General features: G+C 51.9%; 14 protein-coding genes across 14 annotated transcripts; 8 read left to right on the top strand and 6 right to left on the bottom strand.

The window, feature by feature from the left end:
* The first annotated feature begins 19 nt into the window (after positions 1–19).
* Positions 20–719, top strand: BJX67DRAFT_228628 (uncharacterized protein). Its single transcript, XM_071025877.1, has one exon. The coding sequence runs from the start codon at positions 90–92 to the stop codon at positions 630–632; it is 543 nt and encodes a 180-aa protein (XP_070883071.1). The 5' UTR covers positions 20–89; the 3' UTR covers positions 633–719.
* Positions 720–2928, bottom strand: BJX67DRAFT_228630 (amino acid permease/ SLC12A domain-containing protein). The gene is made up of 6 exons (XM_071025878.1): positions 2543–2928; positions 2488–2494; positions 2275–2435; positions 1837–2225; positions 1297–1785; positions 720–1243 (listed from the first exon to the last, which is right to left on the bottom strand). Exons 1-6 carry the CDS (start codon positions 2734–2736, stop codon positions 807–809), a joined length of 1677 nt encoding a protein of 558 aa, XP_070883070.1. The 5' UTR covers positions 2737–2928; the 3' UTR covers positions 720–806.
* A 215-nt stretch (positions 2929–3143) lies between these two features.
* On the bottom strand, positions 3144–4926 carry BJX67DRAFT_362061 (kinase-like domain-containing protein). The gene is made up of 2 exons (XM_071029949.1): positions 4139–4926; positions 3144–4091 (listed from the first exon to the last, which is right to left on the bottom strand). The coding sequence occupies exons 1-2, from the start codon at positions 4770–4772 to the stop codon at positions 3283–3285; spliced, it is 1443 nt and encodes a 480-aa protein (XP_070883069.1). The 5' UTR covers positions 4773–4926; the 3' UTR covers positions 3144–3282.
* Positions 4927–6912: 1986 nt separating this feature from the next.
* On the top strand, positions 6913–8490 carry BJX67DRAFT_374097 (major facilitator superfamily domain-containing protein; the record flags this gene model as incomplete). The annotated part of the gene is made up of 3 exons (XM_071031500.1): positions 6913–7046; positions 7097–7360; positions 7413–8490. The coding sequence occupies 3 exons, from the start codon at positions 6913–6915 to the stop codon at positions 8488–8490; spliced, it is 1476 nt and encodes a 491-aa protein (XP_070883068.1).
* Positions 8491–8733: 243 nt separating this feature from the next.
* On the bottom strand, positions 8734–9550 carry BJX67DRAFT_390229 (uncharacterized protein; the record flags this gene model as incomplete). The annotated part of the gene is made up of 2 exons (XM_071034609.1): positions 8734–9035; positions 9097–9550. 2 exons carry the CDS (start codon positions 9548–9550, stop codon positions 8782–8784), a joined length of 708 nt encoding a protein of 235 aa, XP_070883067.1. The 3' UTR covers positions 8734–8781.
* Positions 9551–9788: 238 nt separating this feature from the next.
* On the top strand, positions 9789–10571 carry BJX67DRAFT_384088 (putative quinol monooxygenase; the record flags this gene model as incomplete). The annotated part of the gene is made up of 3 exons (XM_071033597.1): positions 9789–9842; positions 9896–10026; positions 10082–10571. The coding sequence occupies 3 exons, from the start codon at positions 9789–9791 to the stop codon at positions 10569–10571; spliced, it is 675 nt and encodes a 224-aa protein (XP_070883066.1).
* A 41-nt stretch (positions 10572–10612) lies between these two features.
* BJX67DRAFT_384087 (uncharacterized protein) lies at positions 10613–11784 on the bottom strand (the record flags this gene model as incomplete). Its single annotated transcript, XM_071033596.1, has 5 exons — positions 10613–10809; positions 10866–11266; positions 11317–11399; positions 11447–11543; positions 11594–11784. The coding sequence occupies 5 exons, from the start codon at positions 11782–11784 to the stop codon at positions 10613–10615; spliced, it is 969 nt and encodes a 322-aa protein (XP_070883065.1).
* A 238-nt stretch (positions 11785–12022) lies between these two features.
* BJX67DRAFT_384086 (uncharacterized protein) lies at positions 12023–12658 on the top strand (the record flags this gene model as incomplete). Its single annotated transcript, XM_071033595.1, has 1 exon — positions 12023–12658. The coding sequence occupies one exon, from the start codon at positions 12023–12025 to the stop codon at positions 12656–12658; it is 636 nt and encodes a 211-aa protein (XP_070883064.1).
* A 330-nt stretch (positions 12659–12988) lies between these two features.
* Positions 12989–13344, bottom strand: BJX67DRAFT_362059 (uncharacterized protein). The gene has a single exon (XM_071029948.1). It carries the CDS (start codon positions 13305–13307, stop codon positions 13077–13079), a length of 231 nt encoding a protein of 76 aa, XP_070883063.1. The 5' UTR covers positions 13308–13344; the 3' UTR covers positions 12989–13076.
* Positions 13345–14079: 735 nt separating this feature from the next.
* Positions 14080–15409, top strand: BJX67DRAFT_374094 (sialidase family protein; the record flags this gene model as incomplete). The annotated part of the gene is made up of 4 exons (XM_071031499.1): positions 14080–14612; positions 14687–14803; positions 14866–14914; positions 14978–15409. The coding sequence occupies 4 exons, from the start codon at positions 14080–14082 to the stop codon at positions 15407–15409; spliced, it is 1131 nt and encodes a 376-aa protein (XP_070883062.1).
* A 698-nt stretch (positions 15410–16107) lies between these two features.
* Positions 16108–18546, bottom strand: BJX67DRAFT_374093 (transcription factor domain-containing protein; the record flags this gene model as incomplete). Its single annotated transcript, XM_071031498.1, has 4 exons — positions 16108–16295; positions 16335–16753; positions 16805–18015; positions 18049–18546. 4 exons carry the CDS (start codon positions 18544–18546, stop codon positions 16108–16110), a joined length of 2316 nt encoding a protein of 771 aa, XP_070883061.1.
* A 230-nt stretch (positions 18547–18776) lies between these two features.
* Positions 18777–20697, top strand: BJX67DRAFT_374092 (flavin-containing monooxygenase; the record flags this gene model as incomplete). The annotated part of the gene is made up of 3 exons (XM_071031497.1): positions 18777–19069; positions 19117–19401; positions 19455–20697. The coding sequence occupies 3 exons, from the start codon at positions 18777–18779 to the stop codon at positions 20695–20697; spliced, it is 1821 nt and encodes a 606-aa protein (XP_070883060.1).
* A 637-nt stretch (positions 20698–21334) lies between these two features.
* Positions 21335–22270, top strand: BJX67DRAFT_384082 (uncharacterized protein; the record flags this gene model as incomplete). Its single annotated transcript, XM_071033594.1, has 2 exons — positions 21335–21475; positions 21554–22270. The coding sequence occupies 2 exons, from the start codon at positions 21335–21337 to the stop codon at positions 22268–22270; spliced, it is 858 nt and encodes a 285-aa protein (XP_070883059.1).
* A 1365-nt stretch (positions 22271–23635) lies between these two features.
* On the top strand, positions 23636–24546 carry BJX67DRAFT_362057 (ankyrin repeat domain-containing protein). The gene has a single exon (XM_071029947.1). It carries the CDS (start codon positions 23710–23712, stop codon positions 24283–24285), a length of 576 nt encoding a protein of 191 aa, XP_070883058.1. The 5' UTR covers positions 23636–23709; the 3' UTR covers positions 24286–24546.

Raw genomic sequence — 24546 nt, 5'->3', positions numbered from 1 at the left:
TAACACCATTTGCGATTCCACAACTTTCACAGACAATTTCCCCCACTTCCATCCCTGATATCCAGCTTTGATAATCTGTCACCATAACGATGCCAGCCAACTCCGCAGACTTGCCTCTACCGGTCGCATTATTAAAAGTGGCCGAGATCGGCTTCGAGTTGAGGTGGGATGACGAGACCGACTCAGCCTCTGGCTGCGACTTCGAGGTCTACGAAGAATTCGAGGCCCCAGATGAGACGGCGGAGTGGTTTCGCGGATGGACCGGCAACAGCAACGTTGACGGCAGCCAGTTTCGTTTCTTCGGCTCGACTGGCGGAGGTGACTATGCGGGCTTCTGGCTGGTTCGACCCGATGCGGGAATCGTCAAGCAGCCTGTCGTCTATATCGGCTCCGAAGGCGACGTGGGCGTGATAGCTCGGGACCTCGGCGACCTGCTCTGGTTGTTCGCGAATGGATCGGCCCCGGCAGAGGCATTTGACGACCCAGGGCGTCGGACGCAGCCCAGCGAGGCGTTGCGCGCAATCGCGGAGCAGTATGCGCCAGGGAAGAGCCGCCCCACGATGGAGATTGTTGCTGCCGCGCGAGAAGAGTTTCCAAACTTCTCGGAAGTTGTCGACGCAATGTGTCAGTGACGGTTCAGGTCTCATAGAGAAAGATGGTCTTCTTCGGTGTCTGCCTGATTCAAGAGGTGATCCAAGAGGTGAACATATCGACTGGCAGAAGAATTACTTGAACTATTTATCCACACGTGTATATACTCTGTCATACAACCCATCTATGTACCATTGCTCCAAAGAGACCTCGAGCTAGAACAGCCACGACAGAAACCTCTTGTAGAACTTCTTCCACCCGCGAGCATGCATGTCCTCGATTTCTTTGCGAGCGACAAACTCAGCCTCCTCGCGGTCAATCGCTGCCTTTCCGCTCCAAAGGTCGGCATTGTGAGGCTTCACGAGCTCCGTTTTCTTGACAAATTTCCAGGTGAAAAACGCAGCGACGTACACCGGGATTCCCAGGTATGCCGTGATGAAGGTCTTGTAATCGAAATTGCCATACTCGGGGTCGTGTATAAAGACGTTGAAGCTCCGCGTAAAGGCGATGAGGACGCAGAAGAACAGCGCAACATACGATCCCATAATACCCAATGGCGCCTTATATGGGACGGAGGCTTCGGGCACGGCTTGCGCTTTGCGGGCGCGAATGAAGCAAATATGGGCGACGAGGAGCGAGATCCAGGTCAGCACTGTAGGGCAAGTTAGCTGGGGCTTTCATATCAGGGTAGGTAACGCCTCATACGTCCAACAATGGAGACAACATCGGTGAAGTAGCCAAAGACGTCCTTTGAGCCTTCCGACACGCTCGTAAAGGCGAGACAGCAGAACAGGGACGAGAACCCCAGGGAATAGACGGGAATACCGCTGGCGTTGGTTTTTGCGAAGATCCGGGGCGCCTTGTGCTCCCGAGCGAGACCATACAGCGTCCTGGTCGCGATGTAAAGATCCGAGTTGGCTGCGGAGAAGACAAAGACCAGGATGCAGGCGTTGAGGATGTGAGGCAACGCTGGGACCTGCTTCATGGCCGCAACGAACGGTGAGGCAGCAGCAGAGTTGGAGGACTGGGTCGCGAAAGCCAGCTCCTTTGAGTCGTACGGGACTAACATGCCTACGAGGAGCACGCTGAGCACATAGAAGATGATGATCCGCCAAAAGGTCAACTTGATGGCCTTGGGGATTGTCTTTCGAGGGTTCTGCGCCTCTCCAACAGTCACACCGATGAGTTCCGTACCTGGCTCAGTCAGCCGCCGCCGATACCGTCGATTGAATAGCCTGTTCTTACCAAGATACGCAAATGTTGCAGAGACCATGGTCGACCAGAATGCCAGGAACTGGCCGAGCGAGCCCTCGGCATACTTGGGAGCAAAGGCACCAGGCTCGTTCCAGTAGCGGAAGCCCTTGCGGTCATGATCAGGGCCACCTCCCAGAGCGAGGACCAACGAGCACAGGATGATTCCGATCATGACAAGAACCTTGAAGCTAGAGAGCCAGAACTCCATTTCCCCGAAGATCCTGACACCAAAGTAGTTGATGACGATAATCGTGACCATGAAGATTGCGATCCACACACCCGGGTTGACATTGTCGGCCGATGTGCGCGGCCAGTAGGTGATGACCAGGGCAGCGGCAGTTAGCTGTGTTGGGGGGAGGATGATGTACTTGATGTAGTAGCTGGAGAGTCAGGTTCCCAAGTTATTGCTGGAAGTAAGACATTACTCACCACCACCCAAGAGTGAAGCCCAGCGCAGGGTCGCAGAATCGGGACGCATAGCCAGTGAACCCACTGGGAAGGGGCAGCCACGCAGCCATCTCACCCAGAGCACACATCACGGTCCAGACAATAAGGCCCATAAAAGTATACGCAATGAATAGAGATCCAGGCTGAGGATGTAGTTGTTAGCTGTGCCTACTGTTGCTGGTGCTTGAAGCTTACTCCTGCGCTGGATCAGTTAGCTATCTTGTCCCTGATAGGATTATGAGCAGCGTACGTTAACGCCTTGCCTGTGCCAATAATCAAGCCAGTTCCGATGGCACCTCCGATGGCAATCATACTGATATGGCGAGCCTTCAGGTCGCGGTGCAGTTCAACGTGTTCGTCTCTGGGCTCCTCTTTCGAGTCCTCGTAGACCTCGCCCGGGGCAGATTGCGCCTCAATGGCGTCGACTTCGTCGCGTGCAGCCATGATGGAACGGCAGCTCTCCCTATACAGGAAGACGACAGCTGTAAACGGTTAAGAAGCAAAGAAGGTCAGGAAAAAGTGCGACTCAGAGGGCCAAAATGGCATTCTAGTGAGCCCTCGCCGAACCAAAAACCCCCACACTCCACAGCGGATTTTTTTTTGTCATTGCCAAGGGGCAAACCACGAGTCAGACGCTTACGCTGGCTAAGAGTGGGCGGAAAAGTCTTGGTTTCTCCAGTGCTGCATTTCCCTGGCTCTGGAAAGCCTGCGGCGTGGGTCCACACGGTTACTCGGCCTTCCAAATCGCCACAGAAAGCAGCTGGTGCGACATTTTGATCTGCAGATAGTCACCGACAGCGCACTCAGCTTGTTGACTGACGCTGGCTGAAATATCCCGGCGTGGGGATACCCCGGCACACGTCATACTTCAATCATGACTACACAAGACAAGGCGGATTAGGCCGCATGAAGCCAGAATCACAACGGAAACATCATCCAGGCCAGCATCAAGTCAACACAAGTTGACAAGATCATAGATTCCATAGCTATCTAAGAGCTTATACCAATGGCCTCTTGCATTCTCTGCCACTCAGGCAATCCCCACTGTTGCATCCATTCACATTCAACAACCTCATCGATCGTCGCACGTTTGCTCGGTTCAAGAACCAGCATCATCTTCATCATGCTACGAAAAGCCATCTCCTCCTCTTCCGTGAATAAATCAAGTCCATGTCTTTCCCGTGGTTGTCGTATGTATTGGGCGAACCGCGCATCCCAGTCTCGGTGGGTATTCCCATACCACTGACGGAGGCTGTTCTTCACATTCTTACGGCCATCCTCGTCAAACCAATTGCTCCTTTCCTCCCACTTATTCCACCACCGATCGGGAAGTTTCCCAAGCATCTCAACATGTTCCATTGTAACCTCGTCTTGTGAGACTGGAAAGGACTCAAATGGAGGTCTACATCCAAAAATATCCCAGATCGTACATGCTAGTGTCCAGACATCAGCCGGAAAAGACAGAGGCTCATCTAAATTTCCTGCATCGGTAAAGCGGGATTCCGGTGCCGCAAGCAAGAGAGGCGTATGGCAAGTGTACTGTTTTGTTTCTCGAGGGTCGAAGGCTTCGCCAAAATCTGCAATCTTGATCAGGGAATCCTCTAGGGCCACCTTATCACTGCCTATCCCTAACCATATCGGGATAACAAGCTCAGGAGGAACCCCCGGGTCAAGAGGAGCGCCATCCTCTCGGACAACGAGCTCTTTCGCTGGTTCGCCAGTTCTCGCACGTAGCTGGTCACGAGTCATGTTTCTCATGTCTGGTGGCAATTGAAGGAGGATGTTTCCGAGGTGAAGGTCTGCGGGTCTCTTAGTTAAAGCAATTCGTGCCGGATATTCAACGTACCCCCATGGACAATCCCTTGAGAATGTGTGAATTGCACCCCAAGAACAAGCTGTGTAGCAATAGCACGCGCTGGTGAAAGATGAAGAAGTCGATGATACGGGTACTCCTTCACCTCGTTTATATTGAGTCTTGCAGCATCAGTAACTAAACACTGATGGGTGCCATTTGGTCCTGAAATTGTGAAGGAATCAAGGAGGTTCTGGACGACAGCTTTTCCGGGGAGATTAGATTCGGCCTTCGCTAATCGCAAAAGTATCTCCATTTCGTGAGTTCGGTCGGCTGACTCGGCTGTGGAGATTTTGAGGGCAACGAGGCGGCCTTTGTCTGTATCCTCTGCTAACCAAGTTGTGGCAGAACGACCGAAGCCGAGTTTGTGGGCAATTTTGTATCTACCAGCGCACAATTCATCACCAAGAATGACGGGGTGATAGCCACCAGGGACATAATATTCCAGGCGCTCGACCTCCTCCACGAATTTATACTTCACTCTGCTGGGCTCAATGCGAGTCGCCATACTTCTCTTGTAGATCAGTGAGAAAAGCAGCTGTCTCCGTTTTGGTCGATAGGACAGCACGGGCATGCATAGCCTGGTCTTCATTAATTGGAAAAAAGCGTAGCTGTCATGATGGGACATGACTTGAAAGAAAGTTAGAAGGGGTAAGTGCGGCCTTGTCGGAAAGAAAGGGAATGAAGTGGACTCCAGGAAATTTCTTTGCAAGTACCTCCTGCCCCTGATATCACAACCTTTCTGGCTTCCCGATCGCCAGGATGGACAATTCTGTTCGAGTAGTGGTGGATGCTTGTCAAATGGATGGGCTTGGTCGGCTCCCTTGAGTTACCTGGCGAGGGAGCTTAGCCACAAAGGGGCGTGGTCACCTTCACGGATTTATAGCCAATCAGGTGCCCTTAATTGAAAGTGATCAGAATCGGCCTATTTGCCATGAACGAAGACAATGGTGTGGGAAATTGCCAGTCAACTCTTCCAAGCGAAGGGCTATTCTGGTTGACAAATGGAGTGACAGCGTCGTGTATTTTCTCTCTCAACACCAGACTCAAGCAAGAGAATCATTCTGAATTCTGTTATCAATATAAGCGCCATGCCAAAAATACTTAATGATAGACAGAGCAAGCGCGTGAACAATTGGTTAGGAGGCATGCGTGATCATATGCAAGGTTTTCCAGGCCATAGCAGATTCTTTGGTTTTGGAGATTCTGAACCACCCATTCTCTGGACATCAGCTCTTGTTGGGAGCATGGGCACCGATTTTCGCAAATCAGGCTCAGGGAATGCGGGCGATACGCCTGTTAGTCCTACCTGGAACATGGACACAGCCCGAGAGGGAATTTGCTTAACTTAGCAATAAAAGAGGGCTAAGTCTGGCTATATATGAGGATATGTCTCCTCTGGCTCATGGAGAGAGCGCGAAAACTAAACTTCTCCTGCTATTGCTGTCTTGGAATCTTTAACCATCCACGCTTACGATCTTATCATCACACCATGTCAACCCTGAATGCAGTCAAATTCTGTTTCATGATTCGTGCCAATTCACAAACAATCCGACAATACATAGCCATTGCATACCAGACCGCGTCTGACCAAAATATATATCCAAAAGTTGTCCTCGTTCGCTAAAATTACCTGGCAGTATGACTCTCGTGGCCAACTCCGCTAATTCTCGATAAACTCTAGATCAGGTATACACGCAACAACTACAATAGAAGGGAAACACCAGAAGGATCCAAGGGGTGAGCATTTGACACTGTGCTTTAAGGACGAGGAAATGGTTGCCAAAGGAACCCATGTTGCCAGTCATGGATATGTGACCAACAAGACCGACTCGAATATTCGCGAAGCCACCCATACCCAAGAAAAGGCAGACTCAACTGTGATGAAACGAACCGGACGTCCCGTATGGCCAGGCGATCGTTCTTTTGAATATGAGATCGAGGTGGCTTTTGGCCACCTACCTGATGAATCTGAACTTAGTTAGGCCAAATGATTCGAGTATACATTAGCATCGTGATTCCCGAGAACAGTCTGCACCCTTTATTTTGTTAAGCATGCGCTAGTTGAGATAATGTACATCAAGCACCTACAAAGGCCTTGTTAATGAAGACTTATTGTCAAGGGCTCTAAAAATCATGAATTTCTTCTTAACTACTCTCTTTGGATCAGCTTGACCAATCTGGATCCTGTTGAACCCCAACTCCACACTCATGGTTGCCTGTTTAACAGATGTCACTACTGCGAGGCTCCAGTACATACTTCATTAATAGACAGGCCCTAGTTGGTATACAGAGGTTAAGAGTGCCGCATGGAGCTAAGACACATAATTCAATATCAGTATTATTACGCTACATGGTCTCTACATATTAAATTTCATATTCTGATCACCCGATTTCGGTATGCTGCCTTTTTCCCCGGCCGAATTGACACGGCTCTGACTGCTATAATATCCGCTGGACAACCAAGTCCGCTGCCCGCAAATCCAGGATCCTCAGCCATGGCCGGGAAACCATTGATTTCCGGCCCAAAAAGAGAGCAAACTAAGGCAGGCCAAGAGGTTTACCCCACGGGGAATCAAGCCCTTCTGCGGCGGACATGCAAGTCCGGCACCACACCCGATCCTACAAAAGCAACGGCCACATCCCAGCAAAACCCGGGAATCGATAAGTGACCGGCAACAAGAGGCTGAGGCAAAATGGCGAGCAACAACAAGGAATCATCTTTTCCAACCTCGGACCAGAAAGAAGGCCATTCTATGCACTTCGAGATGTCGGAAAAGCGCGCCCGGGACGATGCCGACCTCGGCCTTTCGCAAGAGGAGCACGTCAAGACATTCCGAAAGGTGGACTTCAGACTTATGCCGATGTTAATGGCGCTTTATTTGATCGCCAACCTGGACAGGTAGAAACCATGTGATGTTATCGAACATGGATGAAGTTGACACTCTTCAGGGCAAATCTCGGCAACGCGAAGATCGAAGGCCTTGAAGCTGACCTCAAAATGACCGGAAACGACTACAACATCGCGAATATGATGTTCTTTATTCCGTATATCCTGTGCGAGGTGCCGGCCAACTCCCTCCTCATCAAGTTCCACAGGCCTTCTACCTGGATTGGGATTATCGTCACAGCGTGGGGGATTGTCATGACATGCAGCGGTTTCAGCCAGAACTTCGGCGGCCTGGTGGGCTGCCGCGTGCTCCTTGGTGTTTTTGAGTAAGAGAGGTCACATACTTTGAAAAGAAATATACTGACAGCGGTCGTCCAGGGCCGGATTCTTCCCTGGCGCCGTGTACCTCCTGAGCCAGTGGTACCCTCCACAGATGACGCAGTTTCGGATGTCCCTTTTGTACTGCGCCGCAGCAATGTCGGGCGCGTTTTCGGGGCTGTTGGCCGCTGGAATTGCCAAAATGTCAGGCCTCGGCGGCTATAATGGTTGGCGATGGATCTTCCTCCTGGAAGGCGCCCTCACTGTCGTACTAGGCCTGGGGTCGTTTTTTATTCTTCCCGATTCTCCGTCGCAGTCGTCACGCTGGCTATCCGAGCGAGAGATCAGCTACCTTGATGCACTTTATCGGAAATACCGAGCGGCTCACAGACAGCAAGATGACCCCCTCAACGAGGCTCAAACACGGCGTCAAAAGTGGAAGGTGGTCTACTCTGTGCTCACCGACTGGCAGATATACCTGCAGGGCCTCATCTTCATGTCCAGTTCGGTGCCCACGTACGCCCTCAAGTTCACGCTGCCCCAGATCATGGTCAACATGGGATTCAGCAGTACCGATGCACAGCTTCTGTCTGCTCCCCCTTATGTTGCTGGTGCGATTTCGGCGATTGTGGTCGCTACGTTCGCAGACAGGGTTTTCTGGCGGTTACCCTTCATCGTTGGCCCACAACTCTGTCTTATGGTGGCCTACGCCGTTCTGTTCTCGTACAGCGCAGAGATATCGTCTCATGTGGCGCTCTGTTATACCTTTGTGCATGTCGCCACGATCTCAGTCTATCCAATCGTTCCTGGAGCCAACACGTGGACACTCAACAACCTCGCAGGCCAGACCAAGCGGGCCATGGGGATCGCGCTTATGATCGCTGTCGGCAACTGCGGAGGCATCATCGGCAGTCTCATCTTCGTCTCTGATGAGAAACCTCGGTACCAGACCGGCTGGGGAACAAGCTTGGGGTTTATATGCGCAGGGGCTGCATCAGCGACGACACTTGAGGTTGTCTATAAGCTCATCAACAAGAGACGAGACCGGAAGACACGGGAGGAAATTGAGGCAACGTATACGGCGGAACAGTTGGAGGCGATGGGGGATCGCAGTCCGCTGTTCCGGTACTCGCTTTAGGTGCTTGGTGTAATGCAGGTATTATCAAGGCATACTCAACTACATATAGTGCGGGCAAGTATTGAAATTTAAAACTTTGTAAAACGCTGCAGGGTCCCAATTTATTGCACTGGGCTTTCATCTTATACCTTGATGCGTATGATCTAGGAACATATATGCGTACAAAAGCAAAGAAGCCATTACACTCTGAAAGCGATGACCATGGTAGGGCACCACCAATCTTCTTGTTTAGCTTAGGTATGAGCCTAATAAGATTCAGACAGCCCATGAGTCCTGGAACGCATATCAACCCTACTCACTAGGAGAAGTCGGGATTGGCGCAGGGCCATGTCTAAACGACACACCTAGAGTCCTTGCCAAACCCAAGCACAGATCCTGCAACCGCTTAAGGTCCTCCCTCGACGCCCCATTGACCAGCATCCCCTTCATATGATGCGCCAGCTGATTTGGACAGTCCATGCCATACAGCGCCGAAACAATCACATACCCGGTTGTCAGATCGTCAATTACACCGTTGAACGAGAAAACTCGTCCGTATAGTATTTCTACATCAGATGAGCCGCAAAGCACAGGGATAAAGGACGAGGAGAGAGAGGGGGCGCGTACCTCGCACAACAAACGCATAATCCGGACTCGCCCGCACCGTCGCCTGCGGATCAAACGCCTTGTTTCGCTCGTAGATCCGGGTCCAGAATGCCTTGCCGCGCGCCCGGGCGGCTTCATCAGACTCCTGTGAGCGGGGAGACTCGGTTTCGCGTAAATTATCCGGGATAAATCGTGACAGAGCGCGCATGGCGTTCCCTGTGCGGGCGGCGCCAACAATACCCGTGGACTTGATCAGACCCTCGCGGAGCTGGCGGGCATACGTGAACCGATCATCGTGGGAGAGGGTGGAGAAGAGGTGTGTGTCCAGGTGTTCGTAGACTTGCGGGATCACGTCCGGGTAGTTGAGAGAGGAGAGCGAGACGACAACGCACATGTACCAGCGAAGGCGCTGCTGCGGTGGCAGGGAGAGAACGGGGTCGAAGAAGGAAGTGGGGAGAGCTGGAGTGCTGGACATTGTTGTGGCGGGATGACTTGTATTCTCCAATATCGTCGCTGGACAGTGAAGTCGTCGGAATTATGCAGTCTCTAATGGAATTGGAGGTCCGCGTGTTGGAGTAGGCGACGCCATGCCTTGGTATAGCTTCACCAGGCGGACATCATTGTCCGGGCCCACTCCACACAGAAGCCGGAAGTTCGAACCCCCTCAGGAGACTCAGAACTCCTCAATCTCCTTTCCAAGGAGAGCAACCACGATGTACGTGATCGCGCCTCTATCCAACTGCGCTTCTCCCGAGAAGCGGGATCGAGTGAGTGTTCAAGACCCCACGCCGACTCGAGCACAAGCTGACTAGAATGCCAGTTCCTCGAATACATCTCTAAAATCGCGCCCGTTACGTCAAAAATAGAAGCCAAATGTCATGGCTATGCCTGGTTCCGCAACGCCGAAGACAACGCCGCGGTCCCTCACCACTGGCTCCGAGGATTTGAGATGTAAGTATCCCATCCGCAGAAGAAAGGAGGAGCTCCATGCTTACGACGGGCGCAGATACGAAGATATAGCGGCGAACGTTGAGACGCACCGCGCCAGTCCCGAGTACAAAGCATTTCGTCGTGCTGTGGGCGCCGAGGGCCTCCTTGAACGGCCCAGCGATCTCCGCTTCTGGCGTCCTTTGCTAGGTTATCTCGTTTATCAGGGGAAGCCAGTGGATTTCTCTGCGTCAACGACTCGGAAATACATCGTGACGGATGAGCTTACGCCATTGCCGGGACAGAAAGTGCAGGTAATCGGGCAACTGCGGCTACTAGCTCATGAGGCGGAACAGAGACAGGTTCCCAGCTTTTGGGTCCTGCATCGCGGAGATGAGGAGCAAGATGAAAGTATTCTAGTTTTTGCAATGTATAAGGATTGGGATGAATTCACTGATATTGAGCATTCAAGGGAGATAGAGGGGTGTTGGAGTAAACTGCATGGGCTATGTGCAGAGAAACGGAGGACGACATGGGTCGAGTGTGGGCTCGGGTTTCTAGGGAGGTAGAATTATACGCAAATAAAATTTCTGGATGAATCCTGACCTGTCTACAAGATGGCTATTGCATTTGGAGGCGAAGCCACAGCGCCCATATAATGGAGCGGCGAGGAAGTAAAGAAAAACGACCAGCGTTGCGTTCTCGCGCAAACGGCAGCCAATGCCTCCAAATCAAATAACTCTCCCAGCGGTGTCCCCCATCCAGCGAGGAGGATAGGGTGCAGATGCCAATGTTTCTCGACAGGCGCTATGCAGGTGTCAGTCTGAAGCCACACACCAGCACGTTGACCGAGAAATACATACGTCGAACTTCAAAGCCCGGAGAATCGCTCGCGACAGCTGCAAATTGTCTCTGCCAAAGCCATTCGGTGGTTTCGCACGACTGGCCCAGGCCGCACCACTCACGGACTTGCGCTACTCGTTCACGCCCAGCAGCATCGAGCTTCTGGTAGGCAGCAACGTACCCAGTGCGGAGGAAAAGCACGTCACCGGTGCGGAACTCAACACCCTGCTCTGTCGCTGCTGCCAGTAGGTCTGGTAACGTAATTGCGTGCCCAGAGAAGTGGTCAATCTCGATGGCGTGCCGATGTGCGTAGGAGGCGTAGTCAATCAGCACTCCTCGACCGGCAAGGCCACGCGAGCACCAAGACTGCATCCCATTGATGGGAGTCCGAGCCGAGGCGTGGATGTCGTCTTGCGTCGCTCTGGAAAGTGCTTGCTTAGCGATACTCAGGCGAGGACTTTCCCATCATACCCGTTATAGAATTTCTTGTCCGCTTGGTACGCAAAATGCCGGAAGCTATCCCACTGCGAGCTTCCTTGCGTATTGAAAGTGATCTATGAACTCGTAAGCGAAGCCAAGAAGAGCGGTAGATGATACTCACTACATCATCATTGACTACCAGCGGATCCTTGTTGATGACCTTTTGCTCAAACCCAGCACGGCCGAGTAGAGGGGGTGTGAAGAAGTCAAGCGGGAGACTATCAACACGTTTAGTCCTAAGTCGGTGCACGATTCTAACAGACCATACTTGAGTGCAACACGCTCGCCTGTCTTTACTTCTTCCTTGATTGCTCTGAGAGTCACCTCTTCTGTGAGGTAGTTGAGCGAGCCCAGACCACTCTCCGGACCATTTCCCCAGAGCCCCCATGCGGAATACGGGGGATCGCCCTCGTGGAGGGGCAGTTGATCGAACGCAGGTAATTTGGACGGAGGGGCCATACTTCTGTCGTGCGAAATTGCAGTTCGAGCTCACAAGCAACAAATGTAGGGCTCTCAGAGACTGATATTCAGCGGGGCGGACATTGATGTCCGCGATCTACAATTAGAGTCGTTTCAAGGAACATTGAATCCCATGCAACAAAATATGGTTGGGCGGCTCAAGATCATAAATCAGGTCCAGTAACCAGCTCTCACCCGCAATTACATGACCTGTATCGCGCTCTTTCTCGTTGCACAAATGGCCACACCAGGAATTGTTATCCGCCTCAGCGGCGCTTCGTCAACCAGCGCACCCTCAATTCCCAACACGGAGGTAGCCTATACCCTCACTGCAGCGGACAATGAGACACCCGAACACGCGAAGATCTATTTTGTCAGCGACGTAACCTCTATCATTGCCTCCGCAAGTCTCTACGAGTCCGATAAAGCTTCGTCCGGTACCACCACTCCTCCCGCCTGGATCGTGTGCAAATTCATCAATGGCCGCGATACCGACAACTCCAGCGGCGCACCTAAAACAAGCCCACACACCCTCCAAACACCCCCTGTACATGACTCAAGGATTGTGATCAACGGATCTACACCGCGTCCGGACAAGGAAGCCGACTACCATGCATGGTACGATCAAGAACATGGCGGCAAGTTGGCTCTCGTGCCTGGATGGCGCGGAATGAGGCGGTATGCGCTGGCTAAGACCTTTGGAGAGGTTGAGACGGCCGACTTCTACGGAGTGAATTTTTATGATGAGGTCAATGGGCTCGGTGGGCCGGAGTGGAAAGCTGGTGTTACAGAGTGGACATTGAGGATTAGGGAGAACGCAGCAAAGGGAAATATAAGGAGGGTTTGGAGAGTTGAGGGGGTGACTGAGGGCTAAACGTAGCTGATATGTATTCAGAATGTATTCAGAATGCCGATATAAGAATTAGGTGTTGCAGAGATGAGTTCAATAGAATCGCCTGTTCGCTTAGCCTTGTTTATTCTTCTTGCTTCTAAGCGGGTCTGTCCTAGCTTGAGGGATACCAGTATTGCCGCTCTTATATCACCCTGTATCGATTTCCTCTAACTCCACCTTTGACATGGGGAGGAGGAAAGTTGTAAGTGCCGGAGAGTAGGCCACACGGCAGAACATGACTCTGATGAAATCTCCCACAGGAACCGTGGAGAGACTTGAGGTTGCCCAATGACCAAAACCTTGGTACCTTACCTGATATCAGCATAGGAGGCTCACGGGGATAATTGCGGCGTAAAAAGCCCATACGGTGCATCATTCGAGATGTCACTTTCCAACTGACTCAGAGATTGGAGCAACCCTCCAGTAATAAGCACCCTGCATCTCGACATTTAGTAATTTCAGTTTTGACCGTCACTGTGGTTCCCATTGCCTCGGAATCAACGTCATTGGCCATGCCTTCTAAGATTTCCGTGTCGTTAGAATCGCTTAGCCACCTCCTCGAGAGGCAATCGCTCCGTCTCCACCCAGAAAAGGTACATGGTAACAGGGAAAAGAGTGTTATACGAGGCATTGACGATATAAAACTTCAAGCCGAGATTCGTCATTCCGTAGCTCATTGTGGGCGATGCTATCACGCTCATGGTGACAGCGACGCCAGCTGACCTGCAACCACTCCAGTCTCCCTCCATCGCTCAACATAGCAGAAGTCACTTATCCTGTTCGTCCTTTAGAGATTAACACCCTCTGAGGATTATTTACCTTCTTATTGAAAATCCGTGTACCTTTACCCTTCTTTCCAGGAGACTGATTGGTCTGTGGTGGTGCCCACGGAACTCCCCAGGTACGGGGACGGGGCAATGACTGGAGAGTGACCAATAATAAGAGTTCGGATCGCCAATTCGACCGTCCCCTCATCTGAACTTGGAGAATACCTCCAATCACCATTGCTTTAGAAAAGGACCCTGTAAATGCCAAGCGTATTTAACACCACGCTCGCATGAGGCTGCAGGTCAGCCAGTGTCGTTTTTTGATGGAGAAGAGAAACAAACAACCCTCCATTTGAAAGTTTTGAAGAGCTGGAGAAAATTTTCTCTTGCTTTGGACACAGCCACAGATCAAGCTTGAGAAAAGAGTAATGCTCCGGATGGGGTAGTTGTCCAGGTAGGAGCAGATCCGCTTTGAGTAGAATCCCGGTGGACTGCGTTCCCCCACATTCCCTGGCGCTCTTCCTGGGGAAGCCCATGATGCATTTCCCATGCCCCAGCTTTGCTATATAAAGAGCTTAGGAGTGGTGCCATATGTTGGTAGTTTTGGTCAAGTCACACTGTCTTCCTGTCCGAGCAATGCGTTTCTTGAGTCTCCTTTCAGTATTGCCGCTTGCTCTTGCAGCGGGCGTGCCTCGTGCAACTGCCCCGACAACCTTCTCGGATGTCACCATTTTCAGCCCACCGTCTGACTATGTAATTCCGCGGACGCTGTACGCTCGCACTGTGCAATTACCAAACGGTGACTTGCTAGCCACTTGGGAAAACTACTCGCCCGAACCACCAATGGTGTATTTCCCGATATATCGCTCTATCGATAATGGGAAGACCTGGGAAAGCTTTTCCCGCGTGGAAGACACTGTCAATGAAGTTGGTCTGCGCTATCAGCCGTTTCTTTATTACTTGGATGAGGCAATTGGGTCGTTTGAAGCTGGAACACTGCTGTTGGCTGGGAACAGTATTCCTAAAGACCTTTCCACCACGCAGCTTGATCTCTATGCATCTACGGACTCTGGAGCGACATGGGAATTCGTGAGCCACATTGCATCGGGTGGTGAAGCCCTTCCTAACAATGGACTGACACCGGTCTGGGAGCCATTCCTCCTTGCTCAGTAAGTGGAGATGTTAACCAAGAATTAGCCCGTGAAAAAAACATATAATCAGATCTAACCTTTTCTTTTTAAAGCAACGGAAAATTGATCTGCTACTATTCCGACCAGAGAGATAATGCAACATATGGGCAAAAGCTCGTGCATCAGACTTCGAGTGACCTAAAGACCTGGGGTGGTGTGGTCGATGATGTGTATGTTGGGATTTTCAGGATGAATCTGACTGAGGAAATTACTGACAGAGATTAATTTCCAGGACGTATCCCACCTACACAGATCGCCCAGGCATGCCTGTAATTACTAAGGTACTTTACATCCTGGCTTGCTTTTCTCCACGTGTCTAAGCGGCTCTGACTGACTCCTGGAAGCTCCCAAGCGGCGATTTCCTTATGACGTACGAACACGGAGGGGACTTTGGTACCTCTAGCTATTCATTCCCCGTTTACTACAAGATCTCATCGGATCCTGAGAACTTCAAGGCAGCTGCTGATCATCAACTTATCGTCTCTAACGGTGCTAAGCCAGATGGTTCTCCTTATGTTGTGTGGTCGTCTTATGGTGGTGCAAACGGTACCATCATTGTTAGCTGCGGTGGGTCAGGCTCTATTTTCATCAACCAGGCCTTGGGGACTGGTGAATGGACTGAGATTACTACACCCGAGCCTACAAGCTACTCGCGTTCGTTGCGCATTTTGCAGCAGGATGCAAAATACCTGTTGTTGAATGGTGGTGGTGTTCTCTCGGGCTCATCGAACGAGGTTACAGTGACTGTATTAAACTTGGAGGATGTGATTGCATAGCTGCACTGAATCTTGTTGTCAGCTATCACTTTTTTGAAGAATATTAGCTCTCTGAAATGAGTTTCTATTGACTTTCCACCACCAGTGAGCCTTTGATAGAACTACATCGCGATTCCATTACCATCGCGAGCCCGTTTGCCCTTCCGTGCGGAGTTCGCGCAGCCGACATAAAATTCCTAGAGTACTCACCAACACCTCAGTGTGATCCCACTGACTCAAGTTCTAGTGTCCATGGTTGCTCACCATTGAAAGGACACTATGTGACGTATACAACGCACTAGGCTGTGTACAGATTTGTATTTACTGATTACAGCCAATGTTGCATGGAAAAGCAAGAAAACCGTCTATTGGGAGATGGTCAAGATGATGATAAATGGAAGAATCCATATTAAGAACCAGGGAGAATACAGCAAAAGGGAAATATAAGGAGGGTTTAGAGAGTTAAGGGGGTGATCAAGGAGTAAACATAGCTAGTGTGTATTTAGACTATATTTAGAATACTAGGGTAAGAATTATATCTTATAGAAATTTAGTGCCATAGAATTACCTGTTCATTTAGCCTGGTTTATTCATCTTTGCCTCTTAGCGGGTCTGTCCTAGCCTGGGGAACACCTGTATCGCTGCTCTTATGTCGCCATGGGTAGACTTGAGATTGCCCAATGACCAAAACCATGGCAACTGAATCCAGTATAGAAAGCTCACGGGAACAGCTGCGGCGGCGCAAAAAGCCCATACAATGCGTCATGCGAGATGTCGCTTTCTAACTGGCTCAAGGAAATGCAAAACCCAGGGGATCCCGTTCCCAGCACCGTGCTTGTATCCAAACCCAACATGTAATCCGGAGACTCAGGCTGCGGCTTGTGAAGTTGTATTGAGGGCAAAGACCCTGAATCAAACGTTGGCTCAACGGGAAGAGCAAACACACTCTCAAGGTCAAGATCGAGAGCCGCACCATCGCAGCTCGCACCAGCACCAGCTCGAAACTCCCTAACCACCTCCCTGAGCACGGTCAACGGCTTCTCAAGGCCAAAGTTGCACCCGCGCTGCAACTCGCTCAGACAGGTCCAGAAGAATTCAATCGTTGCCTTGAACTGCCCGCGGTCGTGGCGCTCTGCGCGGAGGATGACGATGACGGCGGAGTAGACGGCATATGAGAGGAGAAACGGCGCGCGGCGAAGAGTGAATGAATCCCTGTATGCACGGACCAGCTTCTGGATGCAGATTGCGCTGTGAATACAGAGCTGCTCGGATTCTTTGCGGCTTTCTTCCGTTGAATGGCGCCGGAGGTGGCCTTCGGAGAGAAAAGCGCGTTGTAGGAGAATTGTCAGGGCGTGGTAAGTGGTGCTACCAACTAGTTAGGTCAAGCTCAAAAGGGAGGGAGATAAGACGGCCTACTGAGGCGTGATCTGGTGAGGAGGGGGCGTTGGCGATGTGTCGGGGTCGAAGCGTAGATGGGCAGGCAGTGAGCCCTTCCAGTCACGGAGTTCACATTCAATGGAGTGCTTTTGCTCGCGGAGATATTCGGACGTGCACTTGATGGTTTGGATACCGTATAGACTCGTAATCCGCGTAGATATCTGAAACAGACGAGCTAGCCAGCTAAATGTCGACAGAGCGTGGGCAGGCCGTGGCTCATACGGAGGGGGTTGCTGGGCAGCGTGGGGATCAAGATACGGCTCCCACTCCTCCAACTCCTCAAATGTATCCAGAAATCGCAGCGGCACACGAGCCTCGACGGTCGCAAACATGCACGGACGGCCCAGGTACAGGGCCTGTGTGGCGTCGGTGACATAGGCACCCCAGTACAGTCGCTTGCGCATCTCCTGCTCGAGATCCCACCGCAGCAGCTGGCTGTGATTGAGATCTGAGAGGCTTCCATAATCCGGTCCGAGCATCAGATGGCAGCCCATATCAATGATCATTCGATATGCTGTTCCCGAGAGGTTCCATCCGGCACTTGATTTACCTTGCGAGACGAGTGTTGCGCTCGTTAAAAGTAGGGCCACCGCAGTCGGAATGCTGGGCTTGTCGAGCTCATCAACTAGAAGTTGGCGGAAGCGTCGATAAAAGTGCGCACTCATGCTGGTTGGGTCGCTGACATCTGAACGCAGGCACTGCCTGTCGCTGTACAACGTCCCGGAGTAGTATATTGCGTTTAGGAGGAGCTTATTGCAACATGGTCCGCCGCCACTGATAAGACTCTCCATAATAGCCGGACGGTACGAGATCATGTATGCATAATGCTGGCGATTGAAGTGCAGATCGAGCAGATGGCAAGCTAGATCACGGTCACAGCCGTCCAGATCGACTTGATTAGAGGGCTGGCGATGGAGCCGAGCTTCGCGCTGGCGTTGGAGGGCGGCGTTGCTGACGAGCCTTGCTTTGGACGCGGCCACCGCGCTTTCTCCTTTCCAGCCCATTGTGGAGATATTCTTCTTGTGTTGCGCTCGTGAAGTTGGATTGAGAATACTGGCGAGTCCGTGGACTGATGAGACGCAGCCGTCCTCGTGGAATGCCCCGGCCACTCGGGCTTCGCATGGCGACATGCCTGTTGAACTGTCATTGGTATCGTTTCGGGCAGCTGGCAAGATAGCCATCTCGTTTGTCTCAGTAACGTAGGTCGCTCGGGGAGAAGGAACAGGTTGGCACAAAGCGCCCATGTCTTCTCCCGCGTTCGCGGTTGGCGGACCCATCTGGCCATTGTGCAGTTCTTTGCCACGATATGATGATGTCGACGACGGGGTCTGGAGCTGCCTAGCATTCTCTCGAATAGACTGATCGAACTCATATCCCTCACTAACATTCATGATAGAGGTACCTTCGTCTCCACTCGGAGGGGCTGGCATCCAGTTCTTCAAACCAGTATCGACACCACATGCCTTGAGGTGGTCTAACAGGACAGCAATCGTCGCCTCGAGATTTTCAACTCTTGCTCGGGACGGTCGCGGCTCCCTTCGTGCATCTTGAGCATAGACACAGCTGAAACCATTGGTGCTGCACTCCTGACACTGGGGTCGGGCGCCATCGCACTTGATCTTCTTCTGCCGACAGGGAGTGCACGTTTTGCATGGCCCTGCACCTCGGGGGCGGGATATTCGAGGCTGGCGCGACGGGACTCGTTGGGCTGGCGGGCTCATCGTGAGAAACTATCGACGATCGTACGGTGTGAGTTGGATGGGGGGACTGGGGCTCTTCGGGGATAGAAATGCGGAGGTACGAGTCAGGATTACCCCAAATTCCAGGTGGAGCGGAGATCAATGTCCGGACTGCGCACCTGAACATTGGAGACTGGCCGTATATAGCATAGTATTCACTCGTTAACCATGGCTGAGATGCATCGCCAAGCAGAACCCCCAGAATCTTCACAATGTCAATCGTGAATGGAGCCACAAACAGCTGCCAGAACGGCGACGCAAACCGTTATGCAAATGGCCATGAAAATGACCATTACACACATAATTCCTCGACGCTCGATCCATTTTACCAGATTGTCGAGCAGCCCATCGGCACACGGAGGCCAATCCGCGTCGCCTGTATGGGCGCAGGCTACTCTGGGCTCATGATGGCCATCGTCTTCAGTCAACGGATGCAGGACAAGAACGCCGAACTGGTCATATACGAGCGAAACGAGGATCTGGGCGGGACGTGGTTGGAGAATAGGTACATGCGCTGCTACATCTTCTTGCTCCAAGGCCTAACAAGTACAGGTATCCCGGATGCAAATGCGACATCCCGGCCCACAACTACGCGTATAGCTTCGCGCCCAATCCAAACTGGCCGAATTACTATGCCACTTCGCAGCAGATACACGAGTATATGCATGGTGTTGCCGACAGGTTCGACTGCACCCGGTTCATCAAGTATCGACATACCATCAGGGGGGCTGTGTGGGATGAGGAGGATGGCAAGTGGGAGGTTTCAGTCGAGGGTCCCGATGGATCAGTCTTTCAAGATCGCGTCGATGTTTTCATCAATGCCGGCGGAGTACTCAAGTCAGTCATAGTCCTGTCTTTCACAATAGCTCTGCTAACAAGGCAACTAACAGCAACTGGAAGTGGCCTGCCATCGACGGCCTACATACGTTCAAGGGCAAGCTGATTCATTCTGCGCGATGGGACGAAGCGTATGACTTCACGGATAAGAAAGTCGCGACAATCGGCATCGGCTCCTCTGGCATTCAAATCGTCCCACAGCTGGCGAAGACGGTCGCATCAATGGATGTCTACGTTCGCACGCAAACCTGGATCTCGCCCGCCCCAGGGATAAACGAGCCTACCAAGAACGATCTCGAGATGGACGCCGATTATAACTTCAGCTCGACGGCCCTTGAAACACTCAAGGATCCAGAAGTGCTCCGCGCGTACCGAGCGGCGATTATGGACCGACGAATAGATAACTTCAAGCGCGCGATTGCGGACAGCGACATCCAGAAGCGCGCCCAGGAGATGTTCAGAAACAGTATGGTCGAAAGATTAGGGGATACTCCGAAAGGCCGCAAAGCAGCCGAGTATCTCCTACCTAGTTTCCCCGTCGGGTGTCGCAGGCAGACGCCCGGTCCGGGGTTCCTAGAGGCTCTCACTCAGGATAATGTCGAGATGCAATGGGACAATGTCGCGGCCATCACAGAGAAGGGAATTCTCACACGTGCCGGTGAGGAGAAGGAATATGATGTTATTGTCTGCGCGACAGGCTTCGATACCTCGTTCCGACCGGCCTTCCCACTCATTGGAAGGAGAGGCGTGGATCTCGCGAAGAAATGGGCCATTGAGCAGCCCAAGGCATATTTCGGCTTCCTGGTGCCTGGCATGCCGAATTATTTCTGTTTCATCGGGCCGAATAGTCCCATCAGCAACGGGTCGCTTGTGCTTGGTATCCAGGCCACTGCGATCTACGTCTACAAGTGGTTGGAAAAGCTGCAGACAGAGATGATCCGCAGCTTCGAGGTGCGAGATGATGCAAACGAAGAGTATAACCAGCATATCCAAAAATATCTCGAGCGCACGGTATGGACGCGAGGGTGTCGGAGTTGGTATAAGCGAGGGACGGTGGATGGGCCGGTAGTTGCTATCTACGGGGGAACATCCTTCCATTTCATGGAAGCAATCAAGAACCCCCGCTGGGAAGACTTTCACATTGAGAGGGTAAAAGAGGCAAAAGGCAACCGATTTGCGTACCTTGGGAATGGATTTAGCAGCAGGGAAGCAAAGGGAGGGAGTGTTGGCGCCACGCAGACCCTGGACTTTGAGGAGTATTGGAGGTTGTTTGTTTTGCCAGATATTCATGACTAGAAGAGACGCCTGCAGCCGATAAAGATTTTAAAGCGAAACTGTGCTGAGCTTTGTAGGAAGGATCTCTCCTTGTGCATGAATCATCGATCACAACCTACCGCACGTATGTTAACCACAGCACCTGGTATCTCTACATCATATGGCCAGGAGGTAAGACAACATAGTCTATTCTATGTTAGCAAGAGAATCTCGACGGCCCGCATCCCGAGGTCGACTTAACTTCTTTCCCTAGCCCAACTGAACACTTTCATCCCTATAAGTAATGAACAATAGATGTCAATTGTACACTAGAATTATTGAGCAACATAAGCAATACTCAATCCCTCCTAATCTTTTATTCCTTTTCCCCTTTCTCTCGGTAATCGTATCGGAGAAGGGTTTCACTCAGAACGCCGAGGGAACAATTTAAGGGCATTTCCACGGTCGATTTTCTCAGCATCCTGCTTCGACAGCCTCAGGGGCGTAGGGGAAGTCGCTTCCGAAGAGGATATTATGAGGAGCGAACTTCTGCAACAGCCGCAAAGCGAACGTCGAATCTGTCAAGGCTAAGTCAAAATAAAACATGTGTGCATTCTCCATGAAATGCTCGGGCGTCATGTTCGAGAGACCGAGCGAGATAGGGCAGGTTGCCGCCACCATGAGACAATATGATCTTACATTGAGAATACTTGCGGGCGGTATCGGTGGAGATAAGATCCACGGCTGTGCGGGTTATTTCATGCGGATAGTCAATCATGGGCTGGGGGAGCATTTTGTTGACGAGATTGGTGTCCACTGGGTGAGTGGGATGGACAAACACCACCGCGGCGCGTCGATTGAGTTCTTCCCAGATGGGTTGGATGTCGGGGTGTCCTAGATAGTAGTTCCCCTTGCCATATCGGGTGAAGAGAGTGACACCGTCTGCTTGGAGCTCGTCAAAGGCGTAACGAATTTCCTCCAACGCTGCACCCATATCAAGTATGTCGGGCAGCGCAGCAAAGAACCCGTAGTTTTGGGGATATTCGTCTTTCAGAGCCTTGCCGAAGTCATTGCATCATCTTGCCAGACGGGCAGACTCGGCTCCCTTGAGAATTCCCGCACCGGGAGCAGTCACTACGCTACTGGGTTTGACGCCTTGACCGGGTCGTACGAGGAAATCGACTACTACGGCGAGGGGGTTGTTACACTCAATGAGGTCTGGAAAGACGGCCCGCAAACCTATCTGGGCATCATGGTGCCGGGCTTCCCGAATATGTTTAATATTTTAGGACCCCATCAGGGAACAGGCAATATACCGCACGCGATAGAATACGCGGTGGGTTTTGTGACAAGGCTGATGCAACATCTAAAAGTTGCCAACGTCACCTACATCGTTCCCGACCAGGAGGGAGTGAAGAAGTGGACGAAGCATGTTTTTGACTGTACTGAGGGCGTCCTTTCGGCCAATGTCAATTCGTGGATGACCGGGTACAATTCAAACAAGAAGGGCAGGGGACAAAGGGGAGTTGTCCGCTACTTTGGCGGGCTGGTCAAGTTCCGCCAGCAGTGTGAAGATGTTGCTGCCGACAACTATCGTCATTTCGTGGTCAAATAAGGGGTTTATACAAAAGTTGTAGAAAATAGTTGACTTTCTCTCGCCTTGCTTTGCCTTTTTTTTTTTTGACATCTCACCTATGGCAACATATATATATTATAAGAAATCCTTACGCAAGTAGATATAAACAAGTAGTAGAGGGACAAGATGTAAACCGTAGATTCGCAAAGAGCCACGTGCTCGCACTAACTTTGGCAATATTTCGGATAAGCAGCAGGTCCTCGTGTTATAACTTCATACCTTGGTTGGTCCATAACCCCACCCTCCAAGGCTCCCTGCATGCATCCTTACTTATTCACTGAGCGTTGTGCCTTTTGTCTTCTATCAATCTAGCAATGGCCCATCTTTTCGACCTCCCTGCTGAGATTATTTTACTCTTCACTTCATCACTAGACCACTCTGATATCTCGCGGCTCGTCCAGACCTGCCGCTTAGCGCAAAGACTCTTAACGCCTACTCTGTACACGATTGGGTACGGGACAGCTCTCCCCTGGGCCGCGAAGGATAATCACAAGCGGACAGTCGAAAATTCCCTCAAGTATGGCCGGCCTAACAGGCACATGCTATTCTGTGCCCTCGTTGCAGCCGCGCAGCACGGCCACACCAAAATCGTGGAGCTACTTCTTGACCAAGACGCGCCAACGGAGCTTGAGCTTGAACTTGAGGGGGGTCAACCGCCCACAGGTCTCTTGATTTTTGAAGCAAGACCTTCAAAGGACTCGCCCCTGGTTGCAGCCATTGTGGCGGGTCACCTGGAGACCGTCTCGCTTCTTCTCGCCCGAGGCGCGAGAACCGACGTCGCAGACCGACACGATTGGTTTCCCTTGCACCACGCGTGTGACCAGCGCAAGGTGTCGTCCTGCGTACCGTTACTGCTCGCCGCCGGAGCAGATCTCCACGCGCGCAGCTGGGACGGAAAAACAGCGGCCGAGGTGGCGGCGGGGAAGGGGAGAGACGGGTCCGCGCCGAGCAGTGCAATTCTCCGTGACTTGCTGACAGGGACCAACGGGCAAATCCTGGCCGATCGGACGGCAAGTGGGGAGTCGATCGCACGACTCGTGATATCTAATGGGGATGGAGAGTGCTGCCGTCTCGTGCTGGAATTTGGAATGCCGCTTATCCCGGCTGTCTCGCCTTCTGAACTCTTGATGGCAGCTGCTGTTGTGGGTGATCAGGTCATCGTCAGCGACCTTTTGCAGCGCGGGGACCTTGATCTACCAGCTACAACGGATCTCGAGGGAAACAATGCGCCGATGCTAGCTGCGAGATACGGCCATAATGCTGTTCTTCGGATGATTCCGTCCCACGTCGTCGGCGACGCTCACACCTGGCGTAACAAAGACGGACAAACGATCCTCCATCTCGCTAGTAGCAGCGGAGACGTGGACACCGTTCGCACTGTAGCCAACTTGGTGAAAGCGACACCTAAAGTCCTGACGATGCGGGACCGCCGCGGAAGAACGCCCCTTCTACTTGCCACGGAATGGAAGAGCAAGAACCTCGCGGTCATCCGACTCCTCGTCTTCCACGGCGCGAATATTCAGGTGATTGACATTTCTGGTTCCTCTCCAATACACAACGCGGCCCGCCATGGGCATATCGAAACGACCCGATTCCTTCTTAACACTCTGGCCAGCCTACCATCCAGCAGGGATGCCCCAGCTATAATTCTCAAGCCATCAGCAAGACTAGCCACTCTATGGGGCTGTGACGACTTGATCCCTGACGACGACGAGCTCCTAGCCATGCACCAGAACCCCCCGCCAGTACAAAATCGAAATCTATTCAGCTTTGGGGCTCCGACATTTGCACACGTAGTCACGCGCCAGGGCCCGCTGATTAACCTAATGGACGATAATGGCTTTACTCCGATGGCCCTGGCGTTGATGGGGGAGCATACGGCCGTGGTTGAACTGCTCATCGCGCATGGTGCAGTGCCGTTAAATGAGGCTCGCAAGCTGCCGCAGAATGCATGGTTTACTGGGCTGAAGAAGGTTTTGGGGTATAGGTCTTGATGCTCGCGTTGAATAGATGGGGGTGATGATGAATACAGAGTTGATTCGGAGAGGGCATGTTTTCTTACGTTCATTTAATGGCCGCACATTCGTATACCCATGGAACACTACCTTGGTGCCTGTTCTCTTTTCTCCGGGCGCCACATCTATTCTAGCAACTTCACGGAGCGTTCGACTGTGAGATGTGGCAACGGGGATGTTACTCATGACAGTGAATTCGAACAAGAACATAGTGCATGCGAAATTCTCCAGGGACGGTGC

The sequence above is a fragment of the Aspergillus lucknowensis genome (assembly GCF_044049455.1).
Source record: "Aspergillus lucknowensis strain CBS 449.75 chromosome Unknown BJX67scaffold_44, whole genome shotgun sequence".
NCBI lineage: Eukaryota > Fungi > Ascomycota > Eurotiomycetes > Eurotiales > Aspergillaceae > Aspergillus > Aspergillus lucknowensis.
The sequence above is the reverse complement of the archived record's forward strand: the minus strand, read 5'-3'. Positions and strand labels throughout refer to the sequence as shown.